General features: G+C 40.3%; 2 protein-coding genes across 7 annotated transcripts; one reads left to right on the top strand and one right to left on the bottom strand.

Moving 5' to 3' along the window:
* Window positions 1-70: 70 nt before the first annotated feature.
* luc7l (LUC7-like (S. cerevisiae)) lies at window positions 71-7,632 on the top strand. 2 transcript variants are annotated; one of them, XM_044179684.1, is made up of 10 exons: window positions 71-287; window positions 3,210-3,304; window positions 3,480-3,578; window positions 4,464-4,574; window positions 4,747-4,890; window positions 4,993-5,169; window positions 5,364-5,452; window positions 5,561-5,590; window positions 5,695-5,856; window positions 6,427-7,632. In XM_044179684.1, the coding sequence occupies exons 1-10, from the start codon at window positions 227-229 to the stop codon at window positions 6,545-6,547; spliced, it is 1,089 nt and encodes a 362-aa protein (XP_044035619.1). In that variant the 5' UTR covers window positions 71-226; the 3' UTR covers window positions 6,548-7,632. The 2 variants fall into 2 exon arrangements, with proteins under 2 accessions (XP_044035619.1, XP_044035620.1); XM_044179685.1 differs by lacking the exon at window positions 71-287 and adding an exon at window positions 2,027-2,097.
* Window positions 7,456-20,353, bottom strand: LOC122868081 (epidermal growth factor receptor kinase substrate 8-like protein 1). Of its 5 annotated transcripts, none has more exons than XM_044179670.1 (19): window positions 19,951-20,353; window positions 18,773-18,826; window positions 18,504-18,662; window positions 18,239-18,388; window positions 18,033-18,115; window positions 16,717-16,829; window positions 16,407-16,462; window positions 16,183-16,312; window positions 15,983-16,068; window positions 15,816-15,890; window positions 12,599-12,747; window positions 11,807-11,951; window positions 10,973-11,019; window positions 10,774-10,882; window positions 10,539-10,664; window positions 10,245-10,398; window positions 9,825-9,987; window positions 9,390-9,522; window positions 7,456-8,171 (listed from the first exon to the last, which is right to left on the bottom strand). In XM_044179670.1, exons 2-19 carry the CDS (start codon window positions 18,800-18,802, stop codon window positions 8,085-8,087), a joined length of 1,995 nt encoding a protein of 664 aa, XP_044035605.1. In that variant the 5' UTR covers window positions 18,803-18,826; window positions 19,951-20,353; the 3' UTR covers window positions 7,456-8,084. The 5 variants fall into 5 exon arrangements, with proteins under 5 accessions (XP_044035605.1, XP_044035604.1, XP_044035603.1 ...); XM_044179669.1 differs by having other exon boundaries at window positions 15,983-16,071; window positions 18,773-18,821; window positions 19,951-20,347; XM_044179668.1 differs by having other exon boundaries at window positions 15,983-16,071; window positions 18,773-18,881; window positions 19,951-20,346.
* Between the last annotated feature and the right edge of the window lie 108 nt (window positions 20,354-20,461).

Genomic DNA, 20,461 nt, shown 5'->3' with positions numbered 1-20,461 from the left:
AGCCCTCCCTTTAGCGTTAGCTGTGGCTAAACGGAACTTTCAAACCACAGGCCCTGTCGTCATTTCCCTAATGTTAAACGGAAACTGGCGAGTCCATGAAATAGAGAAAAGCTGCGAGAGGCGATGCTTGGACGAAGAAATAATCAAATAACTTAACAACAATACTAAGGAACTGCTTTCAGTTACTTAATTTTTATATAGCACCATCGACGGAAGACCTACAACAATGTCTGCCCAAGCTCAAATGAGAGCTTTGCTCGACCAGCTAATGGGAACAGCGAGGGATGGTGAGTTGCCGTAGCATGCTAGCTGAGCTAGCTAGCTAGCCAAGATGGAGCCACTGCTGAGGCTCGCTTGTGTTGGTGTGTGATGGACAGACCTGCATGAATGGATGTACTGCAGAGGGCTGTGTAAAATTCAGTAACGTTAGATTCAAGTAGCATTTACCGATTAACCATAGGATTTAATGTTTGTATCCATTTTGGCTCTTTTTAATTCAAAGAGTTGTCACGTTTTTAGTTTCGACTTTACCACTTGAAGCGTTAGCTAACTAAATTCCTAGCTAGTAGCTAAGTTAGCTAACGTTACTGTTTGAGAAGTTACGGAACCGTCAGGCGCCATGCTACCGAGCATTGAACAATATTCAACAATTTATCAACTCTTGGAATTAATCCAATTATAACTAGTTAAGTGGAAAATGTTAACGCTACTGCGTTACATTCATGGTAACGTTAACGTCACTCATAGTTGATACTTATAACGGACACGCAGGCTAGACGTCGCATTCGGCCTACCGGTTGAATTAACATTAGGCTTAATGAACCGAGTTATTCAACTGATAAATTGGATGATTGCTAACGTTTTATATTATTATCCACTCAAACTCAATAGTGCAACGTTATTAGTAGTGAAAGAAGGATAAAGTAAAAGACCATTCATAATCTTATTCAAGTAAAACCCGAAAAGTAAGATCAGCAAAACGTATTTGAAGCATCAAAAGTCAAATAACTTACTATGCAGTAGAATGGGCTCTGTCAGTGATACGTTGTATTTTTGAATTATCACGTGTTATTGTCAGTATTTTAATGTTGTAGCTGGTTTAAGGTGAGTTAGTCTGAACTGCTTTGTATATTGTTCGATAGTTTATTTCATAAGTGCATCATATCTTATCATTAAGTTGATCATGTTTTGTATGTAAAATCTTCATCAGCTAAGTAACCTACAACTGCAGCTGTCAGATAAATGTAGGGAGTAAAAAGTGCAATATTTGCAATTTATTTTTGAAGTTTAGTAGGAATATATAAAGTAGCATAAAATGGTAAAAGTACCTTTTTAAAATTGTACTTTATTTTATTAAATACTCTGGTGTGTCTGTCTATCTATCTATCTATATACAGATATATATATATATATATAGATATAGATATAGATATATATAGATAGCTAGATAGATAGATAGAGACAGATATCTATCTATCTATCTATCTATGAGAGAATGTGTGTGTCTTAATTGGTTGTAGTCTGCATTAACTAGAACAAACTGTGCACCAACACTATTGTTTGGTATTTAAATAAATAATTGCCTTTTTAGTGAACCTAACAAATGCAAATCTATTAAAAATAAATTTAATATTATACTATTATCCTGATAATATATATAATAATATACTACTGTTGTCTTTATGGATGCTTAGATGTGCTTTGTGATTGCTTCCAGCCATTTGGATACAGACATTAAAAGGTAAATCAGCTGTCAAGTCTGATTGTCATGGGTAGAAAATGACAGCTTATTAGAAAATGACGGCCCTGCCATTTTATAAATCACAGGTTCATCCTGACAGTTGATTGAATAGAACTCCAGCCCTGTGGATTATCTATCTAAATTGATAATTCGATCAGTACAGCTCGAGTGAATTTGTGTTGTGAGTTTGTGGGTGTATGTATGATGAGATTGATATCAAATTCTTCCCATACATTTGTTGCATACAAATTGAACAATTGTGGCCCCTTTATTTTATTCATTAAGGTTCAGTGTATCTTTGCCAGCCTACATCAATCTGCAAAGGAGTTGCAGAAAAGCCTCATGTTCATCGAGCCGTGAGTCACACATAATTTTTAAAGCTGTTATGATGAATATCCAAACAATTTGTTTGCCTTCCGGAAGTTATTGTAGCCTTTTTTTTTTTTTTTTTTTTAAATCACACAAATGGGTATATCTTCAGTGGCACTAGAATTACAATTTGGAGTAGTCTTATGCAGCTTGAGCTAAGACGTCTGATCGCGCTGAATCCAAACGAACAATTTTCCATTAGACGTCTGTTTTCAGAAGGCAATTTTAGCAGTCATCGAAACAAAAACTTTGCACACGTCATTTAAAATCTGACTTGTGTATGACTCCCAACTTCTTACTACAGGTATGGGCAAGAAAACTGTTCCCATTTATACTTTTCTACAGCGGGTTTAAAATTCTGCAGCTGAGGTCTTGAAGATGCAGAAGGGTACAGTATGTGGTGCAGATCGCAGTGTGTATAAACTACATTTTTTTTCTTGGATTTCTTTTGTTTTTTTTGTTTTTAAAATTCCTTTTCAATGTTTCATATTTGTAAAAGGCTTGGCTGGAACATTTGTCTGAAATGTTTACATTTCTTATCACAGTCTTCCCTGCATAGTCAAATGTATTGAAATGTATTGAATACTTTGCAAAATCAAGGTAGCGCTGTTCACACAAGTTAATTGAAACAACAGTTTATAGTTATTTACCAGTATTGTGCCCCTGAGCCTTATCACAAGTTAAACTGAGTTGAGGCTCTAACGTCGCCACATTCTTTTTATTGAGGCTTGGGTAAGGTAAGCACCAAGAATAAGAGGAGGTACCATATACATACACACATGTAACTTTTACTTCTTCACTCTTGACACATGAATAGATAAATGTAGTCCAGCAGAGGCAAAATTACTCCATTACTGGTAAATACTGTATAATGTTACATTGATGAAGTATATGTCAAGCATTGACAATCAGAAATTTTAAGAATTGGTCCTCACTCATTTAGGTGGGCACAAAATCCTTGAATTCATATTAGTGACCCATATCTGCCCAATTAATGTTGTGCTTTTACAGTAATGTATATTAAAGCACTGGATACCTCGCCCCTGCTAACAAGTATGTGAGGTCTTTCTCACTGGTTGTTTTTTTTGGACTGTTTCAGGCGATGAGACGCGGCAGAGGGTGAAATTCACTGACGAGCGAGTCTGCAAAAGTCATCTTCTAAACTGCTGTCCACATGACATCCTGTCTGGAACCGTAAGTGGCCTACAATTTTGGTCTGACCACCCAAAATGATTCCAGTGTCTATTTCACAGAATATCAATGAAATGCAGAAAGAAAATAACTAAATCATGTACTATGAGTAATTGTGAACCATTTTATTATGATTCATTCATAATTTGAGTCATGTCTGCTTGTGTTTTGGTGATAGCGTATGGACCTGGGTGAGTGCACGAAGATCCATGACCTGGCACTTCGGGCAGATTATGAAATTGCCTCCAAGGAGAGAGATCTGTTCTTTGAGCTTGATGTAAGTGATGTCCTACTAACAAATAATACAGGTGTGCAGACCATATAATTGTCAGCATAATAAAATGCAGATTAACTGTTGGTGCGGTGTAAGGGAGTGGCTGGCTTTGTTGTTGCTTTTAGTATTTAAAGTCAAGTGTTAAACAACCACTGTTTCCACATCCAAACTCAGGTTCTTATATTAGCTAATTTGTCTGTCTGTAACAGTTTCTGATGCTTTTGTGGAGAAGTAACTTGTCGCTCATTCAACCCCCAATGACAGTATAGCTAAGTGCTACAATGCTGCTTTTCACCAATACCACTGACTGACAGCCATGAAACAACCTCAGTTTTAGACCAACTGTTGCACTGTGCAACATGTGCACTGTAAAAACAGTGTTTGCTTAATGAGATTTGACTGTAAAGTACAGCGCCTGAAGAACCCAGATGATTATTGCAAAATCAGCATAGCCCCACTGAAAGTTCCCTGTATACCTATTACGGTTGGGCCAATGAACGATGCCATCACAGATGGCTGACAGCCATCGACCACTGAGCCCTCTACCATCGTGATTTTAAAAGCACCCCTGGCCACTCATGGGCAGACTGCCAATAGACAACTTCACTGTTAACCTTTCCCTCTGCTCCGATCGCAGTCATCGTCACTCTCTCGCTCACCCACACAATCACTACGCACTGCCCTGTTCCTTAAAGGAGCCACGCTACTCTTATAACAAATAGGGAGGAAGAGTAAAGAGAGACCGGTTGAGTAGGTGTGAATGGGCTCAAATGCCCCCCACCCCCCAACAACGATGTCATCGCCCAACCCTAGTGCCTGTGTATATAAATCTACCAAGTCGCATATTTAAGTCTGTATTTCTATTAACACATGTTCTCACTCCTGAAGGCGGTCGATCACCTGGAGTCATTCATTGCCGACTGTGACCGCAGGACAGAACTAGCAAAGAAACGCCTGGCTGAGACCCAAGAAGAGATCAGTGCTGAGGTGGCGGCAAAGGTGAGTGACAAAAGATTTTTAAACACAGACAACGGACCTTGTGATACCCATGTTACATTTATGCTTTTGACTCATATGAACAGTCTTTGACTTTTTCATGTAGCATCTAGTTTGCTACAACAGTGTGTTTTGCGATAGACATGTCAGATATAATTGTGTTGCTGTATTGCAGGCAGAAAAGGTTCATGAGCTGAATGAGGAAATAGGGAAGCTCCTGGCCAAAGCTGAGCAGCTCGGAGCCGAGGGCAACGTTGATGAGGCCCAGAAGGTTCTGCAGGAAGTAGAGAAGGTCCGCACTAGGAAGAAGGATGCAGAGGTGAGGAAGGAGTACTTGGGAGGTACTTCCAGCTTAAGATGTTGTGGTGCTTTTCCTTATATTAATAATTCTATCTTCTGATCCTTTTATGTCTCTCCTCAGGAAGAGTACAGAAACTCCATGCCGGCCTCCAGCTTCCAGCAGCAGAAGCTTCGGGTGTGCGAGGTGTGCTCTGCTTACCTGGGTCTCCATGACAATGACCGTCGTTTGGCCGACCATTTTGGTGGAAAGCTTCATTTGGGCTTCATCCAGATTAGAGAGAAACTGGACCAACTAAAGGTATGTGCCAGCTTGTCCCACCATGTACACAATAAAGCCATTACTACAAAAACCCTAAATGAATTGCTAGTATATCTAGGAGTGACATGGGGCTGATTATTAGAAAACATATAGAAAAGGAAAAAATGGTCTTGAGGTTTGGATAAAGATGGTTTCACCTCTAATTGAGTACTGCTTTTTTTTATTTCGATCAGAAAACTGTGGTCGACAAGCAGGAGAAAAGGAACCAGGAACGCTTGAAGAGACGAGAAGAGAGGGAGAAAGAGGAAAGGATGAAGAAGAGGTGAATGCAGACATTTATAATCCTGGTGACATTTATGTAAGTTAATTTGTTGTATGAAGTTTGTTTTACTGTTCAAACTTATGGTTTTGGCATCCACTTATTTCATAGAACCAGATCACGGAGCAGAGAGCATAGAAGGTAAGAAAGCTGCTCCATCTATCAACATTTTAAATCAGTTGTTCTGATTAAAGGGACTATCTGAGGCAAATTTATAACTCATGTGTGTCTTATATTTTTATCAGGTCCCGTTCTCGTGACCGCAGAAGGAGGCGCTCGCGCTCCTCATCACGAGACAAGCGCCGGTCACGCTCACGCTCCAGGGAGAGGAGGAGGAGGCATCGTAGCCGATCCCGCTCTCGCAGCCGAGGACACCGTCACAGCCACGAGCAGAGCTCCAAACACAAGTAAATACACAACAAAGCTACCACAGTTCACACCAAGCCCCCGCAGAATGTAACTTCCAAGAAACAGCTCCAACACACTTGTCACAGGGCGCAGGTTTGGTTTTTTTCACGATTGCAGCTTTTTCAGACATGGTGTTGTGTGTCTCTGCAGACAGTTGAAAGGTGACAGGCAGGTTGTGACAAATCATGATTCTAGGCAAACAAGTGCATGGTGCTGTAGGTGTGGGAAGTAAACAAATCACTGCCTCGTTTAACAAACTGCTGTTTCATATTTGATTGCATCTCTCAGCAGTCAACATCAACATTAAATGGTGACACACCTCGTCTTCGGTTTTGGCAGAAGCTTGGAAGTGATTTGGAAGTATATAATCTCTTTGGTCTCCAGCAGATTAATAACCAGTATATTGCACACTCGTGTGGTCATAAACCTTAAAGTCCATCAGACTGAAGAATCCTGTTGGAGCTTATAATTTGGCTCTTTATAAATACACCCTTGCCTTCTACTTTTTTCTTCTGTGCGCTTATACTTGTGTTACTTCCCTGAATATCTTGTACGGTCTCGTCATCCAGGTCGTCCAGGGACCGAGAGCGCTCATCCAGAGACAGGTCACGGGAGCGAGACAGGCGGGATGGTATGAACGGCAGGTCGGACTCTCGCCGGGCAGATGACAGGGACATGGGGGACCTCTGAAGACCAAACTCCATCAATCACGACACACAACCTCCTTTTGTCTCTCTCACCTGTCCATTTATAATATCCTAATGTTACACACGGTCCTTGCCTTGACCCCTTTGTTCTCCCGCCTGCCTCCTTTCTTTGCAGAGTGTACACGTACCTGAAATACTATATGGGTTCAATTTTCTAGCATCCAGATATATCAGAAGATTGCATTCGGATGGGGGAGGGGGATTAGTTAATGATCAGTAGTGGAGTGTATTGTAATACCCACATCTGTAATTTGGTGGCTGTCTGTATCCAATACATCCCATGTCTTGTTATAAACTACCCTACAACAGAAAAAACAACCATAAACTGATGGTCTGCTGGACTGAAGCATAAAATGTAACTGATCCATGTTCTTTACTTACTGATGGCCTTTTGATACAGAATCTGTCTGTAAATATGTTTTGGGCCTACATTGTCATGGTCTGAAAAGCCTCATCCTATCAACAAGTTGTTTTTTTTTGTCGTCTCCCTCTGTAGATTTCTTTTCACCAGCTCCTGGTGAACGGCACTTGCAGTTCTTGAATGTATGTCCACATATACTTAGTTTGCTGAACCCAGTTAAAGTTTTAGGAACCCAATTCAAAACCAAAAGGTTTGAAAGTTGCGAGTATTAGTATCAACCTTATTTCTCCCATTGTCCACTTTATTTTTTTTAACTAATCAAGTTGTATTTTATGCTGTCAGTAGTGAAGGGAATCTATTTGATTGAGAGTTTGGTCAGTATAAGTAAATGCTTGTTTTGAAGTCTATTGTTTCATAATTTGTTTCTATCTTGTTTTCTTTTATTTAAAATAATGAAAATAAATGGTTACTCCAAACTTAGTGTCGGCATGTGAAGCAGTAGGTTCAGAAATGATATATTGGAAATTCAGTGCTATAACTGTACATACCTTTTATTAGTAAAGACATAAGTTGAAATTTTGGCCCAAATTCCTTGCAAACCAATTTTAATGGATGCGTTGCTTTACCTAATGTGTTAAGTCATATCTGTTTATGTTCTGCTGGACTTCTTTCTTTAAAGTCTCAATTAAAAAAAAATCCCATTTTAATTTTTATTGTCTGCTGGCCACGGTCTTGTCATTGTCACGGCATGTTAATCATGAATTATTAAAGAAGTATTTTACAAACAAAGATAAATACGTTTCATTTAAGTTAGTCTGTACCTACTAGGCAGAAATGAGACAGAAGAAAACTATTCACATTAAAATAAACATACATTACAAATAGTGTACTTTAACGATAAAATGTCATTTGAACAGCTCCTGCTTGCATTAAAAGCTTGCATTTTTGATTCGCTGCCAAATACTCTGGTTTTAAGATGAAGTAACTCTGTCAAAATGACCCTTGTCTTCACAGACAATGTTAGATGGTGGAGTCACTGTCACATGTTTGTTCTCTGGTGAATACAATTAATAATTCAGATGTTCACTCTTAAGCGACAACACTACCAGAAGAACACAATCCTTCATCTGACACTCTTAATGATGTAGACGCCTGCTGCTCACAATGTGCTGCTCTCCAGTTTCAGATCAACCTTCATTTTCTGTTTCTCCATGACTGCCTCCAACTCTGTGGCCCTCCGTGCGTCCTGTAAAAAGCAGAAGCAAATTAGGACACATGAAGGTAAAAGGCTCTGTATTTTTATTAACGAGAGTGCTGTGTGGTAATAAAGATATATATAGTTTAGCATTTGCCATTTTTACAGGTTTAAAATGCTTTCAGCTACAGAGTTCGAAAGATGTTATTGTGGACTACAAGGCTGACTAGAGACCTCTTCCTTTATGACACGACTAACGTTCAGGTTTAAAAGTATGTCACACAATACAGTCATGACAATAAACTGACTCAGAGTAGCATCAGTAAGATGGCCCATCAGCCAAAAAATGTTTTAATGCTCACAGAATAAAGTAATATTACTGACACAAGGTAAATTATTTTGCTGGTAACCAATAAATGATGCTACTGATAGTTTTCCTAGTCACCAGGTTGCATTTACAGATAAATTAATATACAATGAATATAGATCAGGTAATTTCCAACTATCTAATTTGGTTAAAATAACATCTAAAAACCATAATTAGTGCACTTTGGTTACTCCATTTTACTTTGAGTGTTACTATCCTGAAATGAGCAAAAATAGGTTTTTGGGTTGGACATTTGACTTGCTGTGGTTTTTAGTGCATGTGATACACGTGAAACAATTCTTAGCAAAATCAATTAAAGCACCAGTGTGTAACATTTTGGAGGATCTACTGGCAGAAATTTTCATTAGTGTATAAAGAAAATAAATCATGTCTTCATTACCTTAGAATAAGCAGTTTTCATCTACAGAGGGAGCGGGTCATGATATTATTTTTCCTAGGATGGCGAAGGCATGACCCGTCCTTCTCTGCCTCTGATTGCCTTACCCTGATATTCTTACCCTAACCAATCTCACTCCTCTTGCCTAAACCTAACCAACCTAACCAACCCAACCAATGAAGGCAACTAGTACTAGCCAATCAGAGGTGGAGTAGGGCGGGTCATAACTTCACCATTGAGCGGATGTCATGGATGTATACAGAGAACTGGATACAGCGTCCATCCTACACACTGCTCCTTTAAGCATCAATTTTGCAAACTTAAAACATTGATTACACTCAAGATTTTGTTTTTGCTTGCTATCAAAAGTTGTAAATATTGGTCACTGTTTGATTACTGGTCAATTTTGTTGTGTGCTTATTCAATAGTTTTGTCATTGATAAACTGATAAAAATAGAGAAATAAGGTCCAGTTTTAAAGTAACCATAATTTTCCTTTAATTCACCTCCAGCAGTGCTTTCTGCACAGAGAGCTGGCTGTACACTCTGGTGCCCTCATCTGGAATCACAGCTCGTAGCTCCTCCTTGTTGAGGGAGAAGAGCTGGGCCCCTGTCAGCACCCCCAAACATGACACCGTCCTGAGGGACAAAAAATACAATTGACTAATCAAGACAATTAAAGAGCTGCTATACTGAAAGTTGTTGCATTCTTATAAGCTTTGCATTATGATATCTATCCTACTTTAAACAGAAAATGTACACTGAAACAGGAAATCATCTGTACATTGTAGTTATTTACCTTTTCTATATTTTCTCATTAATTTCCTTTTAAGATGTTTATCAGTGTTAAAGGAAGGAGGTCACTTATGTTGACCTTTTCATGAATAAATTACATTGTACTGGCAGCACTCTCTGTGGTCAGCAGTTGTGATGTCACCTACGGTTCACTAAAGCCCTTCCCTCGGAGCCACTCGGCTACCTCCTCTGGAGGAGAGTGGTAGTCCAGAGGAACGGAGGTCTCTGAGGAACGAGGGATGACCAGAGGTTTGTTCAGATTCTTCCCATTGGTCAGCCTCTGGAGCAGCTCGTCATTCATCAACATGACTGAAAACGTAATAGAAATAATGATGAAATTTAAAAACTCAGTAACATTAACAGTGTTTACAAGAGTGCTGTTCCAGCACTTTCTCCACTACTGTCCATCCATTATTTGTCTTTGTGCTTTTAATCTCTGACTCACACACACTGTAACTGTGCCAGAGACAGTCTAGGACATTATAGCTTCCTATATTCAAACCACCTTATCACAGCATCTATGTGACACACCCACACCTCCTACACGGATGCATATAGTTTGGTACCTTTATTATCTGTGTCCTCTGCAGCTGGTATATGTTGGCTGTATGCTGGTAAGCTGTGTGGGCGCTTGGGGGAGTGGGAGGGGGCCTGGGGTGGAGCAAGAGGGCTGGGTGGGACTGCAGAGAAAGTCTTGGCGAGTGGAGGCGGAGCTGGAGCCTGCAGGAATGTGGAGCAGAGAGCGAAAAATAACACTGGAATTTACTCAGGTGTGTACAGGTGACAGCATACCTCTGAGCTTGTGTGATTCATGTGTGTATGCATGTGTGTGTGTTTTTGTGTGTGTCTTTGTGTCTTACACTGGGAGGTTTGTTGGTGACGGGGCTGTCTACGTGAGCCATGGGTTCCAGGATGTTGAAGGGAACAAACCCGATCTGGTTGAAGCGATTACGACACTTCCACCAGCGCTTGGATGATTCGATCACCTGTCAGACGGAGGAGTTGCTGTCAGTCGCTGCTTGAACACTTTTCAACAATGGGTTCCTGAATGCACCATTACTGTGTGATTTTACATGAATTACTTGGCTTCATTACCTCGAGTGTCTCCCCCTGCTGCACTGAAAGCTCACTGCTGTTCCTGGCTATGAAATCGTATGTGCAGCTGTAGACTCTCTCAGGCTCTGGTTGGAATGTGCTGCGATCTCTGAGAGGAACGGAGACACACACCGTTGTTAACATGCAGTCTTGGGTAAATTGTAGCAGCTAATTGATTTGCTTCTTAAAGATGACCTACATTTCATCGCTGACGCGGCTGTCTGGACGTCTGACTGGCTGAGGAGGCTGTTGGGTGAAAATGAGATGGACATTCATGAATATATAGCACACACACAGGCATAAACAGACAGAGAGATACAGGTAAGGGGTCATCAAAGTGGTTGACAAAAGGAAAGTTTGATAAACATGCACACAGCTTGTACAGCAAGAGCTTTGACAGTTTCCTCTTTTTGGAGGAAGCTTTCAAAAGACAAATTTGGCAGCTAGCCAAGAGAGTCAAAATATCTTCCTTATCCGATGCTGGAATTGCAAGTGCATTCAACATCAAAACACATCTTTCAACGACAGCACTATTAATAATCATAATATATGCCGAACATAAGCTTGAACAACAGTTAAACTTCACCAGCAGGGACTGGCAGACACTTTAAAAACAGTACAAAACTGCAGCCTTAAAAACGTCAGCCATTCATATATAATAGTAAATTCATATAATAGTTTATAACTAACACAAAAATATGTATTACTTGATAAAAGAAGCACAAAACCTGGCGCCCTGAGCAATGCAGAGAAAGTGAGATGATGGTTGGATGGGCTATTTTTTCACCAGGCATGCAAACACAGAAAAACAAAAAAAGATCTAAGCACTTTTTAGCACTTGTCTAGTGACAGAACTGTGAGGTGAACTGAGGAATGAATGAGCAGCTCTAGTGTTTATTGTACATGATATTTATGTATTATTGTGTTACTTTCAACCCGTGTTGTACTTTTACACACATATTTCGAGTGTTGCTTTCCTTTGACACACAATGGAGCGAATGTCTAACCTATACCACAGGCAGGTATTCCATACCTCTTGTTTTACTCTGAGGTCCTCATGGTTGTACTGTGACTCAACCGGATCCTCCCAAACCTGCCCGTCTGCCCTCAGGGCTTCTGGCTTCCAACCGTCCAAGAACACAGGGGTGTACGGAGCTACAGGTCCTTTGAGCTGAGAGCTGAGAGAGCACAAAGAGTCACTGCATCGGTCCTTGTTGCACTTGGGTTTTACTTTACAGTGTGACCAAAAGTATGATTACTGTTAAACTATTTTAAAGCTGCCTGTAGCCACTATGTTGTGCCAATACTAAATATCTTCACATTGGACCATTTTCATGCCTGAGAAATCCCTCTAAACATGTGTGTTCAGTGTGGCCACCATAATTATATTGTTGGCTGGGTGGAAAGATTTATTACACAAAAATTTCCCATTAAAACTTTATGCTACTGAGCAGATCTTTAAAAGGTAATAAATCAAATAAACTCTCATTGAAGTTTTTATACTTTAATGCAGCTGGGTCAGTGAAGAATCTCCATCATATGAGAGGTGAATAAGCAGCCAATATTTGATAAATATGGCATTTGATTAAATACATCTATCAGCTTGATTTATTGGCAAACAAAATTAGCTCAACTCTTAACTGTGAATTCAATAAATCCAATATGATAAGACAAAAAATACCTGAATTACACCATGAAATGTTAGCTTTTTTTTCAAGACAAACATACAACATATAATGGATTGTCCCAGGAGAAGCCAGGCAAAAATAAAGTAAAACTGGATTATCACTCTTGACAAAATGTATTTCATGTTGTTGGTACTGACCGTGGGAGTGTCCAGTTGTGACCCAGAGATGTCCACAGCTGCCTCTCCTCCTCGTTCAGGTTGTCTTGTAGCAGGGAAACAGCAGAGTTGGTCAGGGCAGGGCTGGACACTGAGGCTCCGAGACCTGGTCCCCCTGTTGTTTTCACCATCTGTACACACCCAGATAAGACAAAACCAATGTTCATGTTCCCAGTCTGCAAAAACAGGTCTGACAATCACTGGTGTTTTACACAAAGTGAAGTTGACAATATTCCTGCTGATTGCACAGCAGTACACTGATATCTGACATTATTTGATTATTAATTAAGCTAAACACAACTTTTTTTCGTCTGTTCTTCTGTTACAATCAAAGCACACACACACACACAAAAGCCTAATGATGTGCCCACACACACAAACAACACGTACACACACATGCAGAAGTGACATACACAGTCCCAGAGATAAGAGGCTGTGTGTTTCCATTAAGGCGTGCCAGTATACACAAATCAAACACACCCATTCCACGCCATTCTCTTGATGAGGACTGATTCATACCTGAATAGAAAAATAAAAAAAGAGCAGCCTGCTGCGTTTTTTCCCATTGTTGCTAGGCAACCACCGACTCACCTATCCTTTGCCTAACTGTGATTTTGCTGTGAAGTAAACTCACAAATCTGATCCGAATGGACAGAGGGGGAAAAACGCAAATGACGAGTTGAATATAACTGAAGGCGTTCAGAGGCTGCTGCAAAAACGCGAGACGCCCAGGGCACGTGAGCAGCGCGCAAAACGCTTATTGCCTATAGAAAACAACTGGAAAAAGCCGAAAAACTGCAGCCTGTCTTCAAAGGGTCTTAGCTACATTATTGTTGTGGCTATAATTAAGGGCTTATTGATTAGGTAGGTAAATGTTACTAGAACTAATATTTTGTCATGTTTTCTAAATCTGATGGCACTTGTTTTTAAAGGTTGTATTGATAACATTTTATGTAGACGATTTTTTTTTAAATAGTACATCCACAGAGCTTTTAGAAAGGTGCAGATTAAAAGTATCACTTTTCCTAAAAAAAATTATGATTGTGAATTAATAATTTAAGAAATGTTGACAGGTCCAAAATGAATGTTTTGTTTATCTCTGTGTGAGATGTCTGACGTTTGGTTCCTGCTTCTAACAAGGCTTGTGAGCCAATAGTATAACGACATTGGTATCACGTGGTATAGTTAGCCAGTTAGTATGGAAAAAACAGACACTGACATTAGCATATATTAGCTATCTTAGCTTAATCATCTGAACAACAATAACTCATAAAATTACAGTGCTGCATATTTAAACAAAATAAACAATTACCGACAGTCATAGTCCTTAAAACCATAACTAATGTGTTGTCACCAGTTAGATTGTCAAAGTTAGAGAAATAACATCTTCAATCCCTGCGGGGCTACGTTAGCATTAGTGACGGTTGCGTTCAGTTACCTAATGTTATAGTTCCCTCAAACACTGTAACGTTATAAGAGAAAAGATGCGTATCAGAGGGGATTTAGAAGTGGGCCAGAGTCCGACATAACCGATGGCCCAGGGCCAGTACAAGTTTATGCAGGGCAACTTGATTGACCAGTCACTAGTCCGTCCGGGCCGGTGCCGGACTGGTCCACTTATGAAAAGACAGTCTCTCTTCTTTAAGAACGGAGTGGATGTGGGATCCCAATATATTACCAATGTGGCATGTCGAAGGTAAATTAAAGTTCAGAACTACTGTAAATCTGCTCATTACAGTGTTTAGACCCAAAACGTGACTATTATTGAGGGTGTCATCTCATATAGCAGTCTAACGTTAGCCCTATTATAAGACACTTCACTGAGGTACTTGTGGCTAGCTGCACTGAGCTCAACAGCTACAGTAATGTTTCTGACGTTAATATAAAAATCTGAAAATACTGTCATGATCATATAGTCGTCCTTTCTCCCTGTAACCATTGCTGCTGTGTGGCACTCAGCTGTTTTTTTTATATGAGGTTTGTTTTCAGCAAGAAAACACTTCTAATGTTAGGTCAACATTAGACAAAGTCTGTCTAATGTGGAGCGCTGTGGGTTTTAATAGCATCCCTACAATGTACTGTACTCTTTGATTGGATTAAAATGTAAATATTTACCTAATGTCTTATAGTGTAAAGATGATTGAAATGTCATTTTACAGTAAGTGTTGCAGTATAGGACCCCTATAATTATTAAATGATGGGGAAAAAAGGGTTACCTAAAGCTAGCTAGCCATATCCTAAGATTACCATAGATAACGTTACATGAAACACCACCGCACAAAATGACCTAAATCTATAGCTAATGTATAGCTATATGTTGCAAAATGATTCATTACTCTATTACGAAAGATTCATCACTTGATATGACTGAGTCTGAGTCTCACTCCACTCGACCAGGAAATATGCAGGTTGTGCAACAAACTGGCAACCAATGGAATGGAAGGGGGAGGGGGAGTGCGTCATTTAGCGGCTGGATGTTATTAATGTTATCAATAGCACCTTTAAGGAAAGTCATAGAGAAACTATTTTTGACAGCTGGAATACACCAGTGCTGTAATTCAGTAGTAAGTAGCAGTCAGGGGACAGCAACGTGGCATTTCTAGTCCAGCTCAAATCTAAACCAAATGTTTTACAAGTATGCACCAAGGACACACGCCTGCATACAAACACTGCCACATAAACCAGATCAAACAAATGCTGCATTTATCAAGTGTTTGGAGTTTCAATTGGGCTAACACACAGGGAACTGCCCTGTGTAAATACTGAATGGAACTTGTAGTTTCTGGAAACATTACTCAACTACACTGATGCCTTTCCATTATTTTGACATGACACATGCTTGCAGTTTATTTTCCACACTTGTGTCCAATAACAGCTCAGGGACAAACATACTGCCTATAACCTGGTTTTGAACCATTACCTTCAGGTAAACAATTAGTATAACATCTATTATATAACTTAATTACCATGGCAGTCTCCAAATATTACCTCCACCTCTATCCTCTGTTCATCTGCTCCAACATAGTAAATGATGAGACACATGGACACTAGATTTATTTAAAGATGTTCGTCATGTCCTACCCAGGCCTTTTTACCTGTGCTGCTATAAAAGACAAATGTTTACAGCAATAGCAACAACAGGTGTTGCCTCCACAAGCCCCGGCTGGTAGAAACGTAGAGGTTATAAACGTTCACTCACCATATCCAAAGGTTTGAATACATGGTGAACAAGCTCCTCTGATGAAGGATTGGAGATGGTTGATTTCAGACGGGCCTATAAAGAAATACATAGAGGAATTTACTATTTAGCACAGTAAGATAACCAAAAAAAAAAAAAATAGAAATGTGGTCTGACTGAATACACACCAGCAGGCTGAAGCAATATTTGAATTTCTGGAAGATATCGATGAACTCCTCCTCTGGTGGAGGGCGGGCCTTTGCAGTGAGTAAATCTTCTGTTGTGTTACGCAAAATAAAGCACCCACAGTGTTATCAGGAGTCGTAGCTGTGTTATTTCAACTATTCTTGTGGATCTCATTTGCAAAAATCATGCCATCTCTTTTTACCTTCAGCGCTTTGCTTTTTACTTCTCTTCTTTTTCTTCTTCCTCTGGCTCAACACCGTTGCAGCCTCTGCAGTCTGCTGCAGCTTGGCCATGAAGTTCTCAATGTCATCAAAACAGTGATTGAGGATCCCCTGAGGGAGGGAGAACCAGTTTGTTATGCTGTTCAGATATGAGTTACAGCCAGAGGTGACTGAAAAGACTCAAAAAGGTGATGCGGAGGCGTACCACTTCTCTCTCTGCTCGCAGGAAGGAGATATCAGGCCCGCTGTTCACGCCGTTCGCTGTTGTGGAAAGAGAGGAGTGGATTCAGTTCATCCATTTTCATTCATGGCCCTGGTCTTTGCTGCATTTGGAATTCCTGCCCCCCTTTACCCTTGAAACTCACCCCCCTTACACACACACACACACACACAAAGCAATCTCTGTACTCCTAAATACCTCTCACTTCTCTCTTTTCCTTCTTCTTACCTTCACATCATGTCAAATACTTTTACAGCAAAGAGTTTTACTGTCATTCACAAGCATTCATGCTTACCTCTGAGTCCAGGGTAAGGTGGAGGGTTGGATGGTGGGGGATTTGGAGCATGTGGGATGGGGGGGCTTGGGATTTCATAGGGGTCGATCATCTCTCCCCCACTCTGAGGAAGCCTAAAGGACGAGAGGAGAGTTTAAACCCTGCTGCATTCTCACAACATTGTACTACAGGTAATGTTATGATGGCAGTGACTGTTCACTCTGCACCATCACAGGCAACACCCTTTAGTGGCTTCAAGAAGTCAAACACTCATTCATAATCACACATTTGATTGCAGACAGGCTCATCCTCATTCTACAGCCTTAGAGACTAGTTACAACAACAGGACATCTTTGATCAGTGGATCCAGCCAGACAACGCAGTCCAATAGACATAATGCGATGCCTCTGAAATTCAACCCCGCAGCCCTTATTCCACCTTGAAAGTACAGTAAACAGTCTGACTATGCTTTCTCCTGGCTATTGCCTATATTGCACACAACACTGTGCTTCAAACTAAATTCTTCCTTTAAACAAATCAGCAAGCAACAGGCCAGTTTATAATGCAACAGACAAGGCCGCGTATCACTGTAGGTGAAAACTTTTGCTCTACGCAATTACCTCAGAGTGCTGACTCAAACTTTTACATTATTGAATCAGCATATAAACACAAAAACCCAGCCGTTTGTCTGTCCTACCACATGTGTCTGTCCTTCACACGTCCTTTATGAGAACATTTTTCAGAGCATGTAATCCGTTCAGGGCCCTGAGCTTGCACACCGCCGCCGTCGTACCTCCTCTGCTCTCTCTGCTTTCTGTCACAGTGGCCTTGTTATATGTCACACCTTAAGTTATGTGCAAACCAGTTAAACAAGTCTTTCTCTCTCCCTCTCTCTCTTTCAGCTGTTTACACTGTCCTCTCTGTCTGTCTCTCTCTCTCTCTCTCTCTCTCTCTCTCTCTCTCTCTCTCTCTCTCTCTCTCTCAGACAGGTGGATGGTGACACCGGGCTGCTTTGATTCAGTGGAAAATAAGATATAATGGCAGTAAAAGAGGTTTAGAGAGTTTAATGGGAGATGGGTCTGAATTATCATGAATTATCTGTGTCTGTCTTTTGTTCGGCTGTGTGTCTGTTATTATTTGGCTGTCCATCAACCTCCTCCCATACAATATGAATGCAAACAAACACACATACAGACAGAAACACACACTTTCTTCCATTTAAACCATGATAAGACGTGGAAATCGGGTACTTAAAAGCTTGAATTTCTTAAGGTACTAACATCAAATTAATGGTTTTCAGTTTTAAAGTCTCTGATTTTACATGACATTCACCGTACCTAAGGGCATCAGGGAGCTTCTTACTCCTGCTGGTGGAGGAACCGGAAACCGTGCGTGCGATGTCGTCACAGATTTGCTCAGCCTGCAAGAATAAGAATCTGAAAGTGGCATCACTTGTAAAACCTGAACCAGGCTGACAATTCAACACTGACACATTGAGTCAGGCAGGACAGAGCAGGGAAGCTGCTCAGGTGTTATTACTCACCTTCACAGTCTCGCAGTTAAAGAAATGAATGTCCGGCTTCTTCTGATCTACACCTTGGCAGACTAACAGAAGGAGGGATGGGAAGTGTTTTTCGGTGTTAATGGCGTCGCAGCGGAAGATGGATTTGAAAGAGTAGTTCTCCAGCTCGTCCTGCATTAGTAGATGAAACTGAATGTCATTATGCGTGCATATATGAATGGCATAAATCTCATCTTCATCCATTCACAACCTACACACCCGTTGACCATCATGCATCTGTTCTCACCTGGCTCTGTATGTCTCGGAGATGAATGGCCTCCGCTCCAACGTCCAGGTACATCTGCTGACTCCACAGCTTTTTGTTCTGAGCCAGGAAGGAGAGACGTGACTGGGCTTCCTCCACACCCTGCACATCCCCGTCCTGGAGTGAAAATGTCAGCAGGTGCTGCAAGCGGGGAAAGAGAAGTAAAGGATGAGGAAGTGATGAAAAATGCATCTTAAAATATCACTTAGTCTTAAGAGTTAAGGTGTACATGTGTAGCAGATAAGACATACGTTAACAAGATATCGTGAGATGTTTGTCATCCTTTGTCCACTGTGTCAGCTGTTCTGGTGTCAGAAAATGGAGATGTTTAAGTTAGAGCAGCTTTCTATGGATATACAGCTGGAGAGAGGGGATCAGAAAACATTTTAGGTGGAGTTACAAAGGCTGTCTGTTACTGATGGTGTTGGCAGCACTTTAATCTCAGCTAGTCTTTCTCTAAACTAACAAGTCTTAGCTAGTACCTGCGAAAGCAACACCCTCAGTCAGATTTTCCCTTCCTGTGTTTGAGTCTATGTCAGCCTGTGCCTCTCTCTGCTTCACTACCCTGGTATTGCGCTTTGTGAGCGAGTGAGCGAGCCGCCCAACCAGTCTGACGACAGTACAGTGTATCTCACCATTAAATCTCTGGTTTCCAGTGACCATCAATACTGGAATCCCTGGTATCAAGAGAGCAAACGTCCAGTATCACCTATTCTTCCTCAAGAGTGGTGTCATTAAAAAATACTTGAACAAAATTGGTTTCCATCTTATTTGTTCATACAGTCAGTGCCAAAGTGGTGTGGTTGGTGTCATAGGCTACTCATATATGATATAGTATTTGAAAATAAAAATCTCAGACAATGCAGTGACAGAAATTAGCATAGCAATTTGAGCACACTATGCTTAAGTGAAAAAGTGAAAATACATTTTAAGATCTTGACTGAATTCCTTTATCAGCTACTGCGAATGAATGTAAAAACTTTAGTGAGAAATCAACCTCAGCACATCACAATATCTGCCATCCAAAGTATTGTTATAATGTACTGTATGTAAACTCCATAGGTCATATTTACTGTATATTGCAACACAATTTGGGATTCAATTTAGTGCACAGGATGTTTTTGATTTAAAGTAAAGTAAAGTAAATCCACTTTAGCAGCTTGAAATTCCATCAAACGAACAAGCAATATTGAATTAACTGTGGCTACATGTTTTCCAAGTAGCTTGACAAATTACTACACATCACTAGTGGCATATAAAACATCCAACACATGACAAAATTTCACACAATATCTTTCAGTGCCGTTTCTGATTCATAGTTACTGTACAAAACAAAATTCAATTAAGAATTAAGTCTTAAATCTTAAATGTAATGAGTTCTGACTACTGCAGAGACTGATGATTGGAAATGGATATTTGATCAACTTACCAGAATTGATAGGCTTCCAATACTTTATTTCTGTTGTTAACAGCTGTGTATGTGTGTTTACACGGAAAGTAAAACCTGTCCTGTGTCTCGGAGTTCCTGCAGTTATTTCACTCCTCACTCTCCTCTCTGTGGTATTGAAAGCTTTCACAGGGCAGAGGTGTGTCACTTTGTGCAGCCCCGCCCAGTCTACCACCTCACCTTAGAGATATTTACTCAGTCAGATACCTGTTGGGACACATTTAGGAAAATTGTGCAGGGCCACAGCTACAACCACGAAACCTGAGGGCATGTCCTCTGTATTTTCTCTTGAAATTTGGGATTTTGGGATTTTTAGCAACCTGGGGGGGTTACACGCTAAGTTTAAAGACTTACTTGGTGGGGATTTTATAGGTTGATTCCAATATTTTTAGACTTAATACATTTAGATCGGATCATTTTAAAGGTCCAGTGTGTAACATTTAGGAGTAGCTATTGGCAGAAATGGAATATAATATTTGTGTATGTTTTCATT

The sequence above is a fragment of the Siniperca chuatsi genome, linkage group LG20 (genome assembly GCF_020085105.1).
Source record: "Siniperca chuatsi isolate FFG_IHB_CAS linkage group LG20, ASM2008510v1, whole genome shotgun sequence".
Classification (NCBI taxonomy): Eukaryota; Metazoa; Chordata; class Actinopteri; order Centrarchiformes; family Sinipercidae; genus Siniperca; species Siniperca chuatsi.
This window is presented reverse-complemented; position numbering and strand designations above follow the sequence as displayed.

Excerpts from the sequence above, each read along its gene's own strand:
- luc7l (XM_044179684.1), top strand. The coding sequence starts at position 227 with ATGTCTGCCCAAGCTCAAATGAGAGCTTTGCTCGACCAGCTAATGGGA. Across the intron at positions 4,891-4,992 it reads CTAGGAAGAAGGATGCAGAG|GAAGAGTACAGAAACTCCAT; the intron begins GTGAGGAAGGAG and ends GTCTCTCCTCAG. Across the intron at positions 5,857-6,426 it reads GAGCAGAGCTCCAAACACAA|GTCGTCCAGGGACCGAGAGC; the intron begins GTAAATACACAA and ends CTCGTCATCCAG.
- LOC122868081 (XM_044179669.1), bottom strand. The coding sequence starts at position 18,802 with ATGACAAACATCTCACGATATCTTGTTAAC. Across the intron at positions 16,072-16,182 it reads TAAAAAGCAAAGCGCTGAAG|AAGATTTACTCACTGCAAAG; the intron begins GTAAAAAGAGAT and ends GTAACACAACAG. Across the intron at positions 12,748-15,815 it reads TATTCAAACCTTTGGATATG|ATGGTGAAAACAACAGGGGG; the intron begins GTGAGTGAACGT and ends GGGTGTGTACAG.